General features: G+C 32.0%; 3 protein-coding genes across 8 annotated transcripts; 2 read left to right on the top strand and 1 right to left on the bottom strand.

Moving 5' to 3' along the window:
* The first annotated feature begins 3,235 nt into the window (after nucleotides 1–3,235).
* Nucleotides 3,236–6,326, top strand: LOC117922395 (vegetative cell wall protein gp1-like). The gene is made up of 5 exons (XM_034840534.1): nucleotides 3,236–4,200; nucleotides 4,282–4,366; nucleotides 5,318–5,401; nucleotides 5,650–5,918; nucleotides 6,030–6,326. Exons 1-4 carry the CDS (start codon nucleotides 3,236–3,238, stop codon nucleotides 5,911–5,913), a joined length of 1,398 nt encoding a protein of 465 aa, XP_034696425.1. The 3' UTR covers nucleotides 5,914–5,918; nucleotides 6,030–6,326.
* Nucleotides 6,327–9,091: 2,765 nt separating this feature from the next.
* On the top strand, nucleotides 9,092–10,869 carry LOC117922592 (telomere repeat-binding factor 5-like). 2 transcript variants are annotated; one of them, XM_034840753.1, is made up of 5 exons: nucleotides 9,092–9,415; nucleotides 9,493–9,577; nucleotides 9,963–10,046; nucleotides 10,294–10,547; nucleotides 10,652–10,869. In XM_034840753.1, exons 1-4 carry the CDS (start codon nucleotides 9,372–9,374, stop codon nucleotides 10,540–10,542), a joined length of 462 nt encoding a protein of 153 aa, XP_034696644.1. In that variant the 5' UTR covers nucleotides 9,092–9,371; the 3' UTR covers nucleotides 10,543–10,547; nucleotides 10,652–10,869. The 2 variants fall into 2 exon arrangements, with proteins under 2 accessions (XP_034696644.1, XP_034696643.1); XM_034840752.1 differs by having other exon boundaries at nucleotides 10,294–10,869.
* A 1,692-nt stretch (nucleotides 10,870–12,561) lies between these two features.
* LOC117922536 (glycylpeptide N-tetradecanoyltransferase 1-like) lies at nucleotides 12,562–15,230 on the bottom strand. 5 transcript variants are annotated; one of them, XM_034840676.1, is made up of 3 exons: nucleotides 15,118–15,230; nucleotides 14,765–14,921; nucleotides 12,562–14,163 (listed from the first exon to the last, which is right to left on the bottom strand). In XM_034840676.1, the coding sequence occupies exon 3, from the start codon at nucleotides 14,136–14,138 to the stop codon at nucleotides 12,834–12,836; it is 1,305 nt and encodes a 434-aa protein (XP_034696567.1). In that variant the 5' UTR covers nucleotides 14,139–14,163; nucleotides 14,765–14,921; nucleotides 15,118–15,230; the 3' UTR covers nucleotides 12,562–12,833. The 5 variants fall into 5 exon arrangements, with proteins under 5 accessions (XP_034696567.1, XP_034696570.1, XP_034696571.1 ...); XM_034840679.1 differs by having other exon boundaries at nucleotides 14,860–14,921; XM_034840680.1 differs by having other exon boundaries at nucleotides 14,765–14,855.
* Nucleotides 15,231–19,638: the final 4,408 nt, after the last annotated feature.

The raw sequence follows: 19,638 nt of genomic DNA, 5'->3' as shown, positions 1-19,638 counted from the left end.
CTTTTTTTTTACAAATTATCCTTAATAAAATTTTCCTTTACGACTGTTTTAAAATTATATATATTATCTTTATTTTTTCATATTTTCCTTGAAATTTTGAGAAAATAATTTTGTCTGCATTCCCATAAAAATTTATATATTTATGGTAAATAAAATATTTATTTGTTTTATGAATTTTATCACATATGAATTAAAGAAAATTATTTTTTCATATTATTTTTAAATTTTAAAATAATTAAATAATATTATTTATATTATTTTAATGTTTATGGTTATTATGATAAAAAAATATTTTAAAAATAATATTAAAATCATAATACTATTAAAACATGAATGAACTAAAAATAATTTTGAAACCACAGTTACTAACTATGGTTCTAAGGAAAATTGTAAAACCACAGTCACAGACCGTGATTTTAAGGATATTTATAAAACTTTTAAAACCATAGTCACCAACGATGGTTTTACACACTTAAAAAAAAAAATCCATGTAGATGCTTACGTGGATGCAAAAAAATTAGTTTGATAAATATTTTGAGATGGGTACTATTCTTGCCATTTTTTTTCTACCAATGGATTATTTTGAACTTAAACTATTGGCAGCCAAACCAATTCTTATTTTGAAAAAGGGAATCAAAATAGTGTATATTTGAAATCAATTACCCAAGTAGTCTTTGAGTCTACATTTTCAGCCTTTTATTTGACTTTTCTATCCACGTGATCATTCACATGGTTTTTTTTTTTAATGTAAAAAATCACTGTTGATGACTATGATTTAAAAGTTTCAGAAATATCTATAAAACCACAATCGATTCTATAATTTTTTTTTTTTTGGAATCATAGTTACTAATTGTGGTTTCAAAAATATTTTTAAACCACACCTCGTTTCAATTTTCAATGATTAGTAATATGATTTTAAATTTATTTTTAAAATCTTATTTATGATAATAACCATAAAACCATAGTTAGTATCTGTAGTTTTCAAAAGTAACTTGAAAACCGCAATCACAGACTATGGTTTTACAATTTTCTTTAGAATCACAGTTACTAAACATGATTTCACAAATATCCATAAACCACACCCCATTGCAATTTTCAATAGTTAAGTCAACACACTATAGCTTGAGATTAACTTTAACCCATCACCAAATGAGGAACTCCCAATCAATCTATTTTAAAGAAGATTTTAAAATCACAATATTAACTATTAAAAATTGTAATGGGGTGTGATTTAAAAATATTTGTGAAACCACAGTTACTAATTATGATTCTAAAGAAAACTATAGTATTAACTGTCATTTTATGGTTATTATGATAAAGAAGATTTTTAAAATAATTTTAAAATCACAATACTAACCATTGAAGATTGAAACGGTGTATGGTTTAAAAAAAAATTTGAAACCACAGTTAGTAACTATAATTATAAAAAAAATTGTAAAACCATAGTCAATAATTATAGTTTTAAGGATATTTCTGAAATTTTTAAAACCATAATCACCAACGATAGCTTTTTACACTTAAAAATGAATTTAAAAAATAAAATAAAATCACGTGGATGATATATGGGTAGAAAAGACTACTTTGATAAATATTTTGGAAGAGACACTATTTTCAATATTGTAATCACGTGGATGATTACAATGGTGACACAATCCAATCACTTTTAATTGCTCCTCACTCAAGCAAACAAACCAGCACTTTCAAATTAGTCATAATGTATTTGCCAACTAGGGGTCATTCCTTTTAAGGTGCATAAAATCCATATCTAACCTCCTAAGCCTTTTATTTGGTGACAATATTGAAGTAGTCATTTGCATGCATATGACATTGCTTTCACTCAAATGGGAGTCTTCTTGATATTTTTAGAAGATAGTGATATTTTGAGACATTTAAAGCATTTAAACATGCACTAAGAGATAAGTTAAATATTATTATATATATATATAGAAAACATGAGGTAGGTACTTGGTATATATAAGAGATTTTACAAAAATAATTTAAGTTTCATGTGCTTTATAGCTAAAAGTAATATTTACATCATTAAAAAGTAGTATTTGAATTGTCAAATACAATACATTTGATTAAAAAGTACATGAAATATTATTTATTTTTAAATTACTGTTTAAATTGTATATTTTATAAACTTGAGTTCATTTTTTTCACGAGTATATGAAAACGAATTTTTCTCTATAAGATTGCTAGAGTAAAATTTAATTTTTTTTAAAAGTTCCAACGATTAAAGGTCATGAAACTTGTAACTTACATATAATTTATTTTGAAATAAAGTTTCATTTTTTGTATTTGTTAATAATTGAGTTTTTATTTACACTTCATAAATTCCACGGCAAAATCAAAAGTTATTTTACATGAGATAATTTTACAAAATCAACGGCATTTATAGGATATATAGGAGATTTATATGAAAGATATAACAATTTTTCTTGTATTTTTTAGTAAAATTAGAGGTATTTATACATTAAGTTTTATAAAATCATATATGACATTGTAGTATATGTTATAGCTTTTATTTTGAAGTCGATAAAATTTTTGTATTGAATTATATAATTTATGGCAATATATAATTACATGTATTTTAATCATTTCTTAGGATGAAAAATATAACATACAAATATTAAACACCCCCTTTAAAACTTTTTTCTTTTTTCAAATAAAACTTAACTATAAAAAAAGAATATGTTTTCACTTTTTCATAATTCCTGCTTCCATTCATCTAAAGATCTCTCATTTCTCTCTCTTTTCTTGTTTCCTTTCTTTCCCTTCTTCCTTCTCTTTGTTTTTTTTAATCCAAAAAAAGAAAGCAATAATCATATTCTTTTTTTTTTCTTTCTTTCAAGCTTTTTACTTCAAAAAAAATTATTTTAAGGAAGAAAATGAAAGTCGAAGAGGAGAAAATGAGAGAAGAAAGACTATGAAAAAGAAAAAAGAAAGTATGACTCGTGTTAAGTTTTTTCGAATGTTTCTTTTATCTTCTTTCTTTTTTTATTTTCTTTAATCTTTGATCTAAACAAAAGAGTGAGAAGAGCTAACAAGTCATTGCACATTTTCTTTCTTTCTTTCTTTTTCTTTTTGGGGAAGAAAATGAGAGTGGAAGAGGAAAATAAAAAAAAAAAAAAAGAAGAAAGAAAATGAAAAAGAGGAAAGAAAGCATGAGGCTTGTGTTGAAGTTTTCTCTAATTTCTACCATATTTATACGCCTCTCATCATCATCCTTCGAATGCCCGCCCAGGACAAGCGGGACATCATCGTCAGCGCAAATCCGCAAGCCTCCCCAAAAAGAGCCCGGACGGCCAGTCCCGAGCCTTCTACCGCAGCTCCTCCTTCTCCTCCTCCTCCTCCGCTCCTTAATCCTCGAGATTCTGCTTCTGTGATGCCACATGCCAGGACTGCATCACCGGCAATCATCATCGACGATGATGATTCCGATTCTCCTCCTCCTTCGCCGCTACTTAATCCTCAAGCTTCACCTTCTGTGACGCCACATCCCAGGACTGCATCACCGGCAATCATCATCGATGATGATGATTCCGATTCTCCTCCTCCTCCTCCGCTCCTTAATCCTCAAGCTTCAGGTTCTGTGATGCCACATGCCAGGACTGCATCATCGGCAATCATCATCGACGATGATGATTCCGATTCTCCTCCTCCTCCTCCACTCCTTAATCCTCAAGCTTCAGCTTCTGTGATGCCACATGCCAGGACTGCATCACCGGCAATCATCATCGACGATGATGATTCCGATTCTCCTCCTCCTTCGCCGCTACTTAATCCTCAAGCTTCAGCTTCTGTGAGGCCACATGCCAGGACTGCATCACCGGCAATCATCATCGACGATGATGATTCCGATTCTCCTCCTCCACTCCTTAATCCTCAAGCTTCAGCTTCTGTGACGCCACATGCCAGGACTGCATCACCGGCAATCATCAATGACGATGATGATTCCGATTCTCCTCCTCCTTCGCCGCTACTTAATCCTCAAGCTTCAGCTTCTGTGACGCCACATGCCAGGACTGCATCACCGGCAATCATCAATGACGATGATGATTCCGATCCTCCTCCCCCTCCGCTCCTTAATCCTCAAGCTTCATCTTCAGTGGCGCCACGTGCCAGTACTGCATCACCGACAATCATCAGCGACGATGATAATCCCGATGGCTCCGAAAATGAGAAAGATGCTGCCTGGTTCGTCTTCCTCCTGCTTCCTTCAGTTCTGAAACTTGTACATGGAGTTTCAGGTGCTTGATCTTCTGATTCATTTACCAGGTACACTACCATGATTTTTGAAGCTCTATCGACCATGAACAATTCGGCGGGATGTAGTATCAGTGAAATCGCTAACTCTATCGAGGTCAGATGGAGTTTCCTCTCTACTTTTATCGGGAATTTACCATGGACGAGTCGTTATTTGAGTTATAAGAGAGAAACTTCGAAAATCCTTCCTTGGATTTTCGACATTTTCCAACACAGTTCTTTTCTTGATTTCTTGATTTTCAAAAGACTCTCATAAACACGTACAGAGAAACTTTGAAAATCCTTTACTTAGCCGTGACATATTTCTCCAAAACAATTATTTTGAGAAACAAATTTTGTTCAGGGACTCAAATATCAAAAACAATTTTTTCTGACTTTGATTTTCAAAATGGTATTAGACATATTTGTTGGAATTTTTATGTGTGGATTTACATAATCAATTTAATAATGTCATAAATCAGTGTTATTTATTTTTTGCATTGTGGTCCATAATGGGACTGGACACATATTGTTGCTTGATTTTTTATGGGCGGTGGTCCAATAATGTGTGTGATATATATATATGAATATATATATAAAAGAAAAGGAAGGGCTCTCTTGCTATTAAGGGTCCCTGCTCCTTCCTCCTTTGGCTGAAAGAGAGCACGCACTCTCGTTTTGGACTGAATCTGGGTGTAGAAGGGAAGAGTTCATTAACCCGTAATTCTCGCATCATCAAGCACTAGAGGAGCTTCCTGAGTACCAGAAAAGAGGAAGAAATGGCCTTTCACGGAATTAACCAAGGTGAACGTTTCAGTTTTTGCCGTTCAATGCATGCTCAAATGTCAACATGTGATCCTATGCTGTTTAAATTCTCTTCAATATTTTCAATGGTTTCTTGAAAAAACCTCAAATTTTCATTAAAATACAATCTATTTTCAGAATAAATTTATAACGAAACAGTTAATAGGAACACTTTCCAAACAAGCATCAATGTTTGGTTGATTGAGGTCAGGGTCTATAATTCTTTAATTATTCCATAATAATTTTTCTTGTTTGCATTCTGCAGAAAAGGCATGTGGTGCCTGAGAATTTCAGGGAGTTGTTGAGCTCAAAATTGACAGACCTTGTTTCGATGGAGAAGCTTGAAATGGTGAGTGAGTCTCCTTATTCTCCTTATCCCTTTATGATTTTTCATTTCTATTCAGATTTCAGACAAATTTAGACATATTCAAAAAAACAAACACCACGTTACTTACAATGATCTGTTTCTATTTAGATTTGAGACAAACTTGGACCTATTTAAAACCAAACATTGCTTCTATTTGGATTTCAGACGAATTTAGACCTATTTAAAAACAAACGCTACCTTACTTTCTCTATCATCATGGCGAATTACAGGACCAAAACTGCTTCAAGATAAAGAAGGTTTCGGGTCCGAGTCAGTCAGAGTCGCATAATCAGACATTGGAAGAAGCTGCTGTGGATGCTGCCAGGATAATTGCCGAAGCAAAACACAAGGAAATTCTGGCAGCTGTGGCGGTTGAGTTAGAGAGAGTCGAAAGGATGGCAGAAGAAAATGAGGCAATTCCGAAGCAGGCAGAGGACATCGATGAACAAAGTAAAATCCAAAGACGCAATGCTGGAGCTGGCGGAGATCCATGAACAAAGTAAGATCCAAAGAAAAATTCTTTCTTAATTACTTGGTTTTTTTTTTTCTGGAATGATGACATATCTTAAAGTATCTCTCTTCTCCTCCCTCTTGGTTTACTCCCCTACAGGTTCTTCTTTAACTCTGAAGACCAAATAAGAGTGTTGATTGCACTGAAAATGGATGAAGTAGTAGCAGTTTAGAGACGAGCAGTTTTGGCTACGACGACATGAACTAAGGGCCTGTTTGGGATGGAGAAGTAGAACTAATTGCTGTTACTGTTCAATTGAGTTTTTTGTTTCAGAACTTTCTAGATAATTCGAAAGTATGACACCCATGTTTCAAAGTTCTACACAAACACACGTATTCTTTCAACCTTCGATTGCTTTCAGAGTTTAAGCTCTTTCTAACAAAGCTTAAGATTTTAGGATTGTGCTTTCTAAGGAATTTGATTCCATGCGATGCAATGATTTTTGGGCATTTCCGTCATTATACACAACCTTAGGGCCATGTTTGGTCATGAGAGTGGAGAACAGGAATGAATATTTTTGTTTTCGTTTATATGTTTGGTCCCGGAAAATACTAAGAAAAGAAAAAAAATGCAAAGAAAAAAAAGAAAAATTATTTTTTCATATTTGGTTGTCCTATGAAAAATATAAAAGAAAATAAGGTATAATTAAAACTAATTAAAAACTTATATATTTTAAAATTATTTAATTTTTATATTGATGAGTTAAAATAAATAAAATGAGTTTAAAGTAACAAAAATAATAATTTATCAATTTTTAATCTATTTTTTATTTTCCTTCACTTTTTCTTTCTTTTTATTTTTCCTTTATATTTTATTTCCCTTTTATTTTCCCTCAAATTTTCTGGTAACCAAACATATTAATGAATTTTTTTATTCCAATTCTTTATGGTGGAAGCACTATTCGTAAGGTGGGAATGATTGTTTTCATTTCAATGTTTGTGACAATGGGAATAAGAATGATTTTTTTGTTTGCGTTTCAATATTTGGTAATAATTGAAATGAGAATAGAAAAAAAAGCAAGTTAATAACAATACCCATTGGAAATCAATTGAAATCCTACTATGAATGAGACTTCATTTTTATTGGAACTATTTTTTTTTTATTCTCATTTTATGTTTGGTTCCCAGAAAGTACAAAGAAAAGAAAAAAAATGTTAAGGAAAATTATTTTCTCATGTTTGGTTGTCCTATAAAATATTTCAAAGAAAATTAAATATAATTAAAATTAGTTAGAAACTTATGTATTTTAAAATTATTTAATTTTTATATTGATGAGTTAAAATAAATAAAATGAGTTTGAAGCAGCAAATAAAAATAATTTATCATCTTTAACTCTATTTTTTATTTTCCTTCACTTTTTCTTTCCTTTTACTTTTCCTCTCTATTTTCTTTTTCTTTGCATTTTCCTTCAAATTTTCCGAGAACCAAACATAACCCCAGTTATCGAGACATAAGAATAGATGAGAAAATGAATAAATGTTCATTTTTCCATACCAAACATGTACTTAAATGCATAAATAACATATGCAAGGAAATGGACTCATTCGAGAGACTCTTCTATAAATGTTGTGATATTAGGGTTTCATCTTTAGAATGCGATGGAGTGGTGTTTACTATAAGAGAATATTACAAGCTACCATTTAGCATCACGAGCAACAAAATGTAACTAGAACTAGAAGGAACTAGGAAGCAAAAATCAACATGCTATAAATATTATAAATTTATAGCTCGTTTGGTAGTAATTTTAGAAAGTGTTTTTAATATTTTTAATACTTAAAAAATTTTATTATTCAAATATTAGAAATACTAGAAACGCTTTTTAAAATCACTCTCAAACGCACTCTAAGAACCTGTTATACAGTAATTCTGTAAAGTGTTTTTAATATTTCTAATACTTAAAATTTTTTATCATTCAAATATTAAAAATATTAATACTTCTTCGTAATCCCTACTCTCATCCATTCAAAAATCTCCCCTTTTTTTTATCTCTCTCTTCTTGCCTTCATTTTCTTGTTTCATTTCTTTTCTTCTTCTCCTTCTCTCCGAAAAAAGGAAAACAATAACCATACTACAACATAGTGGACGTTGTCGCTTGTCACAAGAAGCTACTCTAATGGTAATCACGTTTCCTTTTTTTCATTCTTCTCTTTCCCTTCATCTTCTTTCTCTTTTTGTTTTCTTTGATCTTTGATCTAAAGACGAAGAGGAAGACGAGCTACCTCAGCCAGAGAAGAAAATGAGAGATGAAGACGAAAAGAAAAAAGAAAGCACGAGTTTGTGTCAAGTTTTTTCTAATTTCTACCATCTGTATACTCCTCTCGTCATCATCTTTCAAATGCCCAGGAAAAACGGCGGAACATCGACGTCAGCGCAGATTCGCAAGCCTCCGGAAAAAGATCCCGGACGATGTCATGTGCAGCAATTTTAATTTACGAATTGGTAAAATCCTTTCTGGATTGGTGCCCTTCGCACCACTAGGGGTTGAGGTGTTCCATTGGTTGTTGGAGTTGCGATCTGAAGAGGAGAATGTTGGATTGGTTGTGCGCCTCAGGGCTTTGAGTTCATAGGTACGTGCTAACCCAATTGCAGCAGACAGATTTTGAGGGTTTTGGACTCTTACATCAGCCCTTAGCCCATCCTTCAATCCACTAATAAAACACTCAGCTTCTTGTTCATCTGTCAAAGTGTCGGCCGGTGCTAGAAGCCTTTCAAACCGAGTTTGATAGTCGGAAACAGTTCCCGTCTGCTTAAGCTTGCATAAGTCTCCAAAGAAATCTTCATATTCAGTTGCAGCAAACCTCTCTAGCAATCCCACCTTCATTCCATCCCAAGTAACCAAGTGACCTTGATTTTTGCGGCGTCGTCTAATGATGTCGCGGCAAATCCATAGAGTTGGATCTTCCGAGCCATCATAGCAAGGAAAATCAAGCTTTGCAAGCTTAGGAGCCACTAGTCCACCTGCGTACCCAGCAACACCCTGTCCATGTGGTCCCCGATTCCTATTGACGGACCCTTCTTCCGGCAAGTCTAATCGGGAGTTCATTGCCCCCACTAGTTCTTCCGTCTGCTTAAGGAGCCTTTCTTGACCTGAACTCAGGTTCTCAACCTGATTTTCAAGCCTTTGGAGTCGTTGATCGTCAGCCATAACCGGCTCTGATACCACTCTGTCACGCTCTAAGTTAATGGCAGGATCCCGTCCCCTCCCTCGCCCCCTAAGAATAAGGAAATTTATAATTTAACAGACTCAACAACTTAGAGATTAAACAGCAATAATTACTAAAAAATAGCTCACGTTGACCACTCTCTAGCCCACTACTGCTGCACATGACAGACGACTAGTGCCGACCCTTCTACCGCAGCTCCTCCTCCTCCTGCGCTCCTTAATCCTCAAGCTTCAGCTTCTGTGACGCCACATGCCAGTACTGCATCACCGGCAATCATCATGGACGTTGATGATCCCGATGGCTCCGTAAATGAGAAAGCCTGGTTCGTCTTTCCTTCAGTTTCTGAAACTTGTACATGGAGTTTCTTTCAGGTGCTTGATCTTCTGATTCATTTACCAGGTACACTACCATGATTTTTGAAGCTCTATCGACCATGAACAATTCGGCGGGATGTAGTATCAGTGAAATCGCGAATTCTATCGAGGTCAGATGGAGTTTCCTCTCTACTTCTATCGGGAATTTACCATGGACGAGTCGGTATTTGAGTCATAAGAGAGAAACTTCGAAAACCCTTCCTTGGATTTGCAACATTTTCAAACACAGTTGTTTTTAAGAACGAAAACAGTTTTCTTGATTTCTTGATTTCTACTCTCAAAAACAACTATTTTGAGAAACAAATTTTGTTCAGGACTCAAATATCAAAAACAATTTTTTAGACTTTGATTTTCGAAATGGTATGATGCATATTTTCATTGGTTTCTTGAAAACGCCTCAAATTTCAAACAAGCATCAATGTTTGGTTGATTGAAGTCAGGGTCTATGATTCTTTACTTATTCCATAATAATTTTTTCTTGTTCGCATTCTGCAGAAAAGGCATATGGTGCCTGAGAATTTCAGGGAGTCGTTGAACTCAAAATTGACAGACCTTGTTTCGATGGAGAAGCTTGACATGGTGAGTGAGTCTCCTAATTCTCCTTATCCCTTAATGATTTTTCATTTCTTTTCAGATTTCAGACAAATTTAGACATATTCAAAAAACAAACGCCACCTTACTTACAATGATCTGTTTCTATTTAGATTTGAGACAAACTTAGACCTGTTTAAAACCAAACATTGCTTCTATTTGGATTTCAGACGAATTTAGACCTATTTAAAAACAAACGCTACCTTACTTTCTCTATCATCATCGCAAATTACAGGACCAAAACTGCTTCAAGATAAAGAAGGTTTCGGGTCCAAGTCAGTCAGAGTCGCATAATCAGACATTGGAAGAAGCTGCAGCGGAAGCGGCCAGGTTAATTGCTGAAGCAGAACACAAGGAAATTCTGGCAGCTGAGGCGGTTGAGGAGTTAGAGAGAGTCGAAAGGATGGTAGAAGAAAGTGAGGCGATTCTGAAGATGACAGAGGACCTAATGCGCATTGCTGGAGCTGGCGAAGGAAATCCATAAACAAAGTAAGATCCAAAGAAAAAAAATTCTTAACTACTTGTTTTTTTTCTGGAATAATGACATATCTTAAAGCATCCCTTCTCCTCCCTCTTGGTTTACTCCACTACAGGCTCTTCTTTAACTCTTAAGACCAAATAAGAATGTTGATTGCTCTGAGAATGGATGAGTGGGTGTTTAGAGACGAGCAGTTCTGGCTACCATGACATGAACTAAGGGCCTTTTTGGTACAGAGAAGTAGAAGTAATTGCTATTACTGTTCAATTGGGCCTTTTAGATATTTCGAAAGTAAGACACCCATGTTTCAAAGTTCTATACAAACACACACATTCTTTCAACCTTCGATTGCTTTCAGAGTTTAAGCTCTTTCTAACAAAGCTTAAGACTTTAGGATTGTGCTTTCTAAGAAACTTACCTTTAATATGGTAGCATTTTAGGTTCATAAATATCTATTACCCTAATTGATAGTTGATACCCTGACCTTATGTTACTAAGTATAAGCTTGACTGCATTAATAACAGTAACTAGGAAATGGTCATTTCAGAAATACTACTTCTTTACATTAATTGATAGTTGGGGGACCTTATAGATGTATTTGGTATGGGATGGAAATATATGGGAACGGAGGCGGATCATAATACCATATAGACGTGAGGAATCAAAATCCTAGTAAGAGTGGGATTTGATTTCCATAATGATGATTTTTTTTTATTGTTCTTATTCCTATTTTAAAAAACAATCCAAACATGTTAATGAATAGGAATGAAAAATGATTTTTCATTCTTATTCTTTATTCCGGTGTTCCAAACATGGCCTATTGGTATTTAATAATCTCATGCAACATGTGTTAAACTCGATTCCATGCAATGCAATGATAGTTTGCCCCTCCATTACCATACAAGAACATGCAATGCAATGATATTTCACCCTTCTGTTTATTATACACAACCTTGGGGCCATGTTTGATCATTAGAGTGGAAAATGGGAATGAATATTTTGGTTTTAGTTTAGTGAATTTGGTAATTCCAATTCTTGTGTAGGAAGCTCTTAGGAATGTAAGGTTGAAATGATATTTTTTTTTTTTTTTTTTCATTTCAATGTTTGTAACAATGGGAATAAGAATGAGTTTTTTGTTTGCATTTCAATGTTTGGTAATAATTGGAATGAGAAATGAAAAGAAACAAGTTAACAACAATACCCTTACACATAGGGAATCCAAATACAAAATACCCATTGAAAATCAATTGAAATCCCACTTATGAATGAGACTTGATTTCTATTGGAACCATTTTTTATTTCATTCTTATTATCATTTAGTACAACCAAATATAAGAATGGATGTGAAATGAATGAAATGTCCATTCCCACATACCAAACATGTACCTGAATACATAAGTAGCATATGCAAGGAAATAGACTCATTTGATAGGCTCTTCTATGAAAGTTGTGATGTTATGGTTTCATCTCTAGGATACGATTGAGTGGTGTTTACTATAAGAGTCTGCATTACAAGCTACCATTTAGCATCACAAGCAACAAAACACAACTAGAAGCAACTAGGAAATGCAAACCAACATGCTAGAAGCCCTATTTCCCAGTAGAAGCATGAAATTTCAAATGTCATCATGCCAATGTCAATCAATTTCTGCCATGACTTAAACATTCTCATAAGCACCATTCCAGATAGAGGACTCCTATATTTGAAACAGTCAGCACAAAAATGAGTAAATAGCTTTCGATAGTTTACAATACCAAGCAACAATTAGTAGTTCTTGTGATTGGAGTCACATTATGAGCAAAGAACATACAACTAGAAGTAAATCACAGAAAATAACTGCAATGAACAGGAAACACAAACTGAAATGTTAGAAAAGCATCATTCCCAATCAAACCATGAAATTTCAAATTCCATGCTACTCATGTGAATTTCTTCAACTCAAACAATCACATAAGCTTGAGGCATATATATTGAGAGCATGAGATATAGAGTTGTGCAAATAAGATGCTAAAGACACAAAAGGATGAACACAACAAGGGTTTTGAAGTTCCAATCATCTTTCAGTTCTACTGACACCAGACAAGCTTAACTTTGAATGATTGCCGATCAATCTCAGTCTAAAAAAGTTAACAAGATCTGTTCTTTCAAAAGAAAAACATAATATAAACCTAATAAAGATTGCCGAACGAAGTATAACAAGATAATTAACGCAACCTTATCATTGAAATAATCAGAGAAACAGTACCAAAAATGCTACCAAACGGTCCGCGCCACAATGTAAATTTGGAGCTCAAAACTATAAGAGTACAAGCCCAAGCTCTGATGGTTTCAATGGATTTCTTAAGCGATAGTTGTAAAGATAGTAGTGAAGTTTTCCATCACCAGGTCCAAACTTCAGTTCCTTTAGGAAAGTCTCGTTCTGCATGACGTCCAATGCATTGAAAACATCATAGTCCTTCCGTTTGGCAACAATAAGCGCATCATTCATCAGCTGAAGCAATGGGGTCTTTGTGGACACATTATAGTAAGAATAAGCTGCCTTCAAAGTCGAATAATTCTGATTGCCAAGGATAGTTGAAGGAAGAGTATAAAAACTGCAGAAATCGGTGATCTCATGAGTCTCAGGGCTCTCAACCAGATAACTGTCCACAACATTCTCAGTGGGGAGAAGCCAGTGCTCTACATCATTTTCATCTAGATCAACGGCAACAGCAAACTGGCTTAAATAGTTCCGAAGAAGTCGTGTAACTGCAGGAACATCATGGAGCTCCATTTGCCTGAACCCAGGTGTGACTGTTGAATCTGGTAACTTGTAAAGCTTTATGGTGCGGCTCATTGTCATCCTTGCCCCAAGCCTAGAAAACCCAACATCAATAAGTTTCTTTGGATTCAAAGACCTATGCCAATACTGGCAAGTTGATATAGGTGTAGGGAGAACCACTCCTGCAGTATAAGCAGCTTGCCAGATATTCTCCAAGTGAACCCTCCTGGTTACTTCTTTAATCATGACTGGAGCAAGTCTTTTTGATCTGAGCTTCTTATGAACACACAAGAAATTAATCTCCGCCATGGTAACAATGTCATCACGAACCCGGATTCTAGCTGGAACACCAGTAATAAAAGCTACCAACTTTTTTGAGCTTTTGACACGAACACCAATGTGCCAGCTCTTGAAATAACCTGGTGGGCGAAGAGCCCATCTAAGGAACTCCTTTGAGTAGTTGAACCTGAACATGTTCTCATCATCCTCAACATAGTTGTTAGTGAGAAGGTTATAAACCTCCATGCACGTCTCTTCGGAGTCAATATCACAAGTGATCCATTCATAGAGGTTTGGAAGATTGTAAGGCTCTTGTTTGACTTCAGACAAAGGTGTCGGTTGTTCAATAGGGCCTTCAGCCAAGCTCGCATTTCCAAGATCCTTGAATTGCCCAACTGGTTGGGTTTCCCAAAACTTGTGTGTCTTCCCAAGAACAAGAGACTCCTGAACCTTTCGTGCTAATACATCAATTGCAGCATCACTCTCAGGAGATGCGTTTCCATCAGGGTTAGGGCTTCGGTTTTTGTCAGGTGACCCAGGAGAGTTATTGTCATCAACCATTTCAAATGAATTTCAATAAGCTAGTCTGTAAAACAGAATCAATAATTTCCATATACTCCGTTTAGTAGCTCATAACACACTAGTAACAAACAAGAAATTAGAATTGACATTGGATTTTTCTATCATTTGGGGTGAAGAAAAACCAAAAACTCCACTCAACTAATCTAACTCAACATTTCGGCTTGGTTGAGTTGAGATTTCAACTGCAGGAAACTTAAAAAATAAAACATATAATACAAATTTGAACTGTTATATTTTTCTTTCCATCTCTTTTTCTTCTCAACAACCAAACAGAAGCAAAACAACTTAAACAGGATGCATACCAAGATGAGCATGAAAACAAAAAAATTATCGCTTTGATTATCTGACCAGGAAACTTCACAGTCAGTTTGGTTCCTAAATTTTCTGAGCAAACAAATGGCAGGTGAATAAAATGAAAATCCAGATAATTACAAAACTTAGCGAATTGGATGAGTTACTGAACAAATGAGTCTTTCTCCTCTTTTAGGTTGCTGGGAAAACTTAAGGGAAAAGAAATCAAAATTTTGAATCCCATCTTTCATTATTTCGAACTCCTGAGAACTAAAACCTGAACTAAACTAACACTCATACAGCATAAACCTTACTATCGCAATCTCAACTCTTCTCAAATATTCTCAGCAACCAAACAGAGCGACGAACAAAATCCAAATCCAAGCAGCAAAATAAATCCAAAACCTACACGACAACCAGCACCAAGCTTCAAGGATTGGTCAATTACATCACCAATAAATCCTCAATTTTCTGCACGAACAAAAACTCAATCTATTCAAAATTAAAACTTTCCCCCACTTTCTCTGCAATCAAACGCAGGTTCGATAAACTAAAAAAGCAAATCCAAAATAATCACCAAAAAAAAAAAAAAAAAACAAAATCTAAGATCTAAGGCAAATTGAGCATGAAATTCAGAGATTGACGGTTGGAAACATACTGATATTACCTGGGATTTTGGGAAGTTGAGATCTAGGGCTTGAAGAGGGAGAGAGGGATTTTAGAGATAGAAAGCTTTGGGGGAGATGGAAGAACACTGGGCATCGGCAAACACGGATGGAATCATGAAGCCTCTATATAACAATGCGTCTAAATAGCGCTACCTATGTGTAATCCAAGGGTATTTTCGTCATTCGTTGTTTCAGTCATTCTATATGTTGAAAATTTTTGCTTACCTCTCGAGTGGGGTTTGAAAATTCATTAAATACCTTCCTTCCTTCCTTATATAAAAATTACATAAAAGGACATATGATAAAAATTCAAATCAATAGAAGCGCGTTGTATAAATAAATTAATTAATATATTTTAAATTTTATTTTAATTAAATTAAAATATGTTTATAACTTTATATTGAGGAAAAAAATTATTAATTAAAATTTATTTTGAATTTCAAATATGGTTTTTAGAGTTTGATAATATTTTATTAAATAAAACTTAAATTTTATTATTTTAAGGGTATTGTTAATTTGCACTTTATAATTAGTCATTATTTTTTAAATTATTAGTTATTTGCATTAAAGATAACTCAAAATTTTAAATTGTATTTATCAAAAAGGTATTAATTTATTAGTGAAAATAAGGGGAAAATGAAAATAAAATATTAAGAGTGTGATGAGAAAAGACCGTTCATCCAATTAAAAAGAATTTGACACTCGGTATAGTAAGAGTTTGTTTGATAGTAATTTTAGAAAACGTTTTTAATTTAAAAAATGTTTTTGAAAAAATATAAGATGTTTGATAAATATATACGAACGGACGTTTCCCAAATGTATTTTCTTAATCTTGAGGGTTAGAGAGTATTTGGTAAAATTTATTTCTTATTACTTAATAACTTAAGTTGATTTTAAATTAAATTATATTTAAGTTGTTAATTTAAAACATACTACTTAATCATTACTCTAACTATTAAAGTTGTTTGATAAAATTAATTTAAAATATATTTTAAAATATTAAATTGATATATTTATCCTCATAAATGATAATTAGGACAAATAAGATTGAGTAAAATAAAGATCATGGAATAGTAAAATAAATCAAGGTAATTATGATAAATAAGGATAAAATGTAAAATGAATTTAATAATAAATTAATTATTTTTATTTATTAATTAAAATTATTTTTAAAGTCATACTATAAGTTATTAGGACACTTTAAGTTGTTAAATTGGTTTACCAAACACCCACTAAATTCTTTTAAAAACTATAGTTGATGTTTTTATAATTTGTGGGAAAAAAATGAATGATTTTCCAAAGTCTTAATAAAATCTAAGTAAAAATAACTATCTTAATATAATAAATTTTTTATTAAAAGAAATAACTAAATATATGGTATGGAAAAGTAATATTTTTATAATTTATTAAAGGTTAATTTAAATAGCTTCGAGGGCTATTTGGACTGCCCTCAAAGTTATAATTACTTGTTGGAACTCGGTAAATACTATTAACACATTCATATTTATCTTTATCATTTAGTTTTACATATCAAATATAAAAATTAAAATATTATTAAACAAATTATTATTATTATTATTATTATATATATATATATATTAATTTCTTATAATTATTTTTAATTTTAATAAAATATAAATTATATATTTATGATATCAATGAACCGTTAACTAATAACTTTTCAATTCAATATTTGATATATTCTAAATAATTTTTATTATTTTTGTTAAAATAACTTATGATTAAATTATTTAAAAAAAAACACCATAAAAAGTGACCAAAAGAAAAATACAAAGTGGGACGTGGGCCATATGTGGGATTTTTTATAATTCTACCGTGCATTTAAAATTGAATTTTAAAAATATAGTAGAGTCAAAAATATTTTCAAAACACTTTTTGCCACTTTGAAAAGTGTCTCTTAAAAAGATACATTCCATCATTTTTATATCAATAATACGTGTTAAAAAAATTGAATTTACATTGAAAAGACACCTTCCATGATTTTTATATCAATAACACACATTAAACAAATTTGAATTTACATCAAAAGTGTTTATTCAAGAAAAACTTTTTACAATTCTACAAAATCGAATTTATATTAAAAGTGTTTTTTAAAGAGACTTCAATTTTCATATTAGTTACATAGTAAAGAAATTGAATTTATATTAAAGACATCTTCTTAAAACACATTTCTACAATTTCACAAAATTAAATTTATATTAAATGTGTCTCTTGAAGAAACACCTTCAACAATTCTTGTATCAGTCATCAATTGAAAATAATTGAATTTATATAAAAGTGTATTTTCAAAAGACACATTTCATAATTCCATAAAATTACATTTATATTGAAATATTTTCCTTCAAGGGACACTTTTAGTATAAATTTAATTTTTTTTTACACGTGATTAATATAAAAATTATGAAAAGTATTTATTCAAAAAACACATTTAGTATAAATTCAATTTTATGGAATCACAGAGACGCCTTCAATGTAAATTCAAATTTTTTTCACTGTGTGACTGACATAAAAATTATCGAAGATGTCTTTTCAAGAGATATCTTTAGTATAAATTTGATTTTATGGTATTGTGAAAAATATATATTTTTTTTAGTGTAAATTCAATTTTTTTTCGTATACAACTAATAAAAAAATTATAAAAAAATATCTTTTGAAGAGACATATTTAGTATAAATTCAATTTTATGAAATCAAGAAAGGTATCTCTTTTAGTATAAATTATTTTATTTTATTTTTTTAACATGTATGATTGATATAAAAAATATGAAATGCGTCTCTTCAATAAGCATCTTTTAAAGTGATAAAAAGTAACGTAAATTTGAAAATATTTTTGTAACTATCACATTTTAATAATTTTTTTTTTTAAAGTATCATTTTTTAAGAATTATTTTTTAAAATAGTCGTACAAGTTATCTCCCAAGATCAATAGTAAACCAAAGTACCATCAAGAGACAAAAAACCTAATTAAATATGAGAGAAATTAATTAATTATTCTCTCGATCAAACAAGTGATTGGCCCAAATTGGAATCTTTGAATTGCAACCTTTATTGTCCAATAGAAAATTCTTTCAATTTCTTTAGTTGAGCGGTGAGAAGGAAGAAAGCTTCACACTAAAGCATGGCATATAATTGAGGAATCTCTTTTCTTTAGGCACCTTGATGGAGCTTAGACCACTCAATTCTTTGGTTCTAAAGTGCTTTCATTGCTTTGCAAGAATTCTACATCAATTAAAAAATGGAAAAAAATTGAAAAAGCATACTTAATTGACTTGAGACATGGTTAACATTTAGTTATTCTAGGAAAAAAAAATAGTACAATGTTTGGATCTATTTATGATAAAGGTGGGAAAACAATTTATAAATTAATCATCTTGAAAAAAAAGAAAAGTATGTTGAGTTAGTTTTTTTCAAAATTTTAAATTATATTGGATCATTTAGGGAAAAAAAATAAAGAATTTGATCGAGATAATATTAATGGTACTAATGGTTGGATCAAGTTCATTATTTCACGTTTTCAATAAATTAAGACAAAATCAAATATAAGTCAATGAGCGATCTTATTTATTGAAGACTTGATCATGTTGAAAACCTAGGAATCGTTGTAAGATTGGATTCTTAGTGAACTTTGGGCATTTTAAGGTTTTCGTACGCTTAAAGTTTTTTAAAATCATCCCTTATTTGCTTTTATTTGAATTTTATTTTATTTTTTCAAAATTTGATGATTTCTTATTTTTTTCTAAACCCATACTTAAATTATTTCAAACAGGTGTTTAAGGGGTTTGTCAGGAATGCTGGAAGTCTTCTTAAGGTTTCTTAACCTTGATTCAATCATAAAATTAGTATTTCAAAGCAATAGACTAAGGTATGGGGAAATCGAGTAAGTCAGTTAAGCTTGATTGATTGGGAAAGCACTTAACTTTCAAAAGATTGTTCTAACCAATTAAATCAATTGCTCAATTAATCAAACTCCTAGACCCCAAAAAATTCTTCTTAGTGTATTTAATTCCCAATAGCTAATCAATTAGCCAGGTTGCTCCATCAATCAAACCTAAGTTGTAGGTTGCAAGGTTCCAAGCTCATATTATATATATATATATATATATATATATATATATATGTATATATATATATATATGTGTATATATAAGCATTTAACCTTGAGTATTCATTTGCAAACTTACACAAATTCCCATTAAAAGCTCATGGAGTGTATTCATTCTTATGTCAGTATATATTTTAATGCACCTTTGAACCAATCTTAGTTCACTCGTGTCTTGTGAGTTATCGTTGTTATTTTATCGCTTTGTTAAAATATTCGAAAACATTATTCAAGTGAGGCATGTCATTCAAGAAAAGTTGCAAAAGGTTGATAATCTAATTACATAAGTTGAAGGCTTGGATTGAAACCTTGAAGTTGTTGGAACCCTTTATAAGTTGATGTTTAAGAAGAGTGGCCATTGGCCCAAGGTTCGGTCATTTTTTTTTATCTACTCGTATTTA

The sequence above is a fragment of the Vitis riparia genome, chromosome 9 (assembly GCF_004353265.1).
Source record: "Vitis riparia cultivar Riparia Gloire de Montpellier isolate 1030 chromosome 9, EGFV_Vit.rip_1.0, whole genome shotgun sequence".
NCBI classification, from domain to species: Eukaryota; Viridiplantae; Streptophyta; class Magnoliopsida; order Vitales; family Vitaceae; genus Vitis; species Vitis riparia.
Note: the sequence above shows the minus strand (reverse complement) of the source record. Positions and strands in the feature narration are given on the sequence as shown.

What these genes read in the sequence shown, in the direction of transcription:
- LOC117922395 (XM_034840534.1), top strand. Translation starts at nt 3,236, where the DNA reads ATGCCCGCCCAGGACAAGCGGGACATCATCGTCAGCGCAAATCCGCAA. An exon ending in AATGAGAAAGATGCTGCCTG is followed by an intron (nt 4,201 to 4,281) that starts GTTCGTCTTCCT and finishes TTCATTTACCAG; the next exon opens with GTACACTACCATGATTTTTG. An exon ending in AAATCGCTAACTCTATCGAG is followed by an intron (nt 4,367 to 5,317) that starts GTCAGATGGAGT and finishes TGCATTCTGCAG; the next exon opens with AAAAGGCATGTGGTGCCTGA.
- LOC117922592 (XM_034840753.1), top strand. Translation starts at nt 9,372, where the DNA reads ATGGACGTTGATGATCCCGATGGCTCCGTAAATGAGAAAGCCTG. An exon ending in TCCGTAAATGAGAAAGCCTG is followed by an intron (nt 9,416 to 9,492) that starts GTTCGTCTTTCC and finishes TTCATTTACCAG; the next exon opens with GTACACTACCATGATTTTTG. An exon ending in CGATGGAGAAGCTTGACATG is followed by an intron (nt 10,047 to 10,293) that starts GTGAGTGAGTCT and finishes CGCAAATTACAG; the next exon opens with GACCAAAACTGCTTCAAGAT.
- LOC117922536 (XM_034840681.1), bottom strand. Translation starts at nt 14,138, where the DNA reads ATGGTTGATGACAATAACTCTCCTGGGTCACCTGACAAAAACCGAAGC.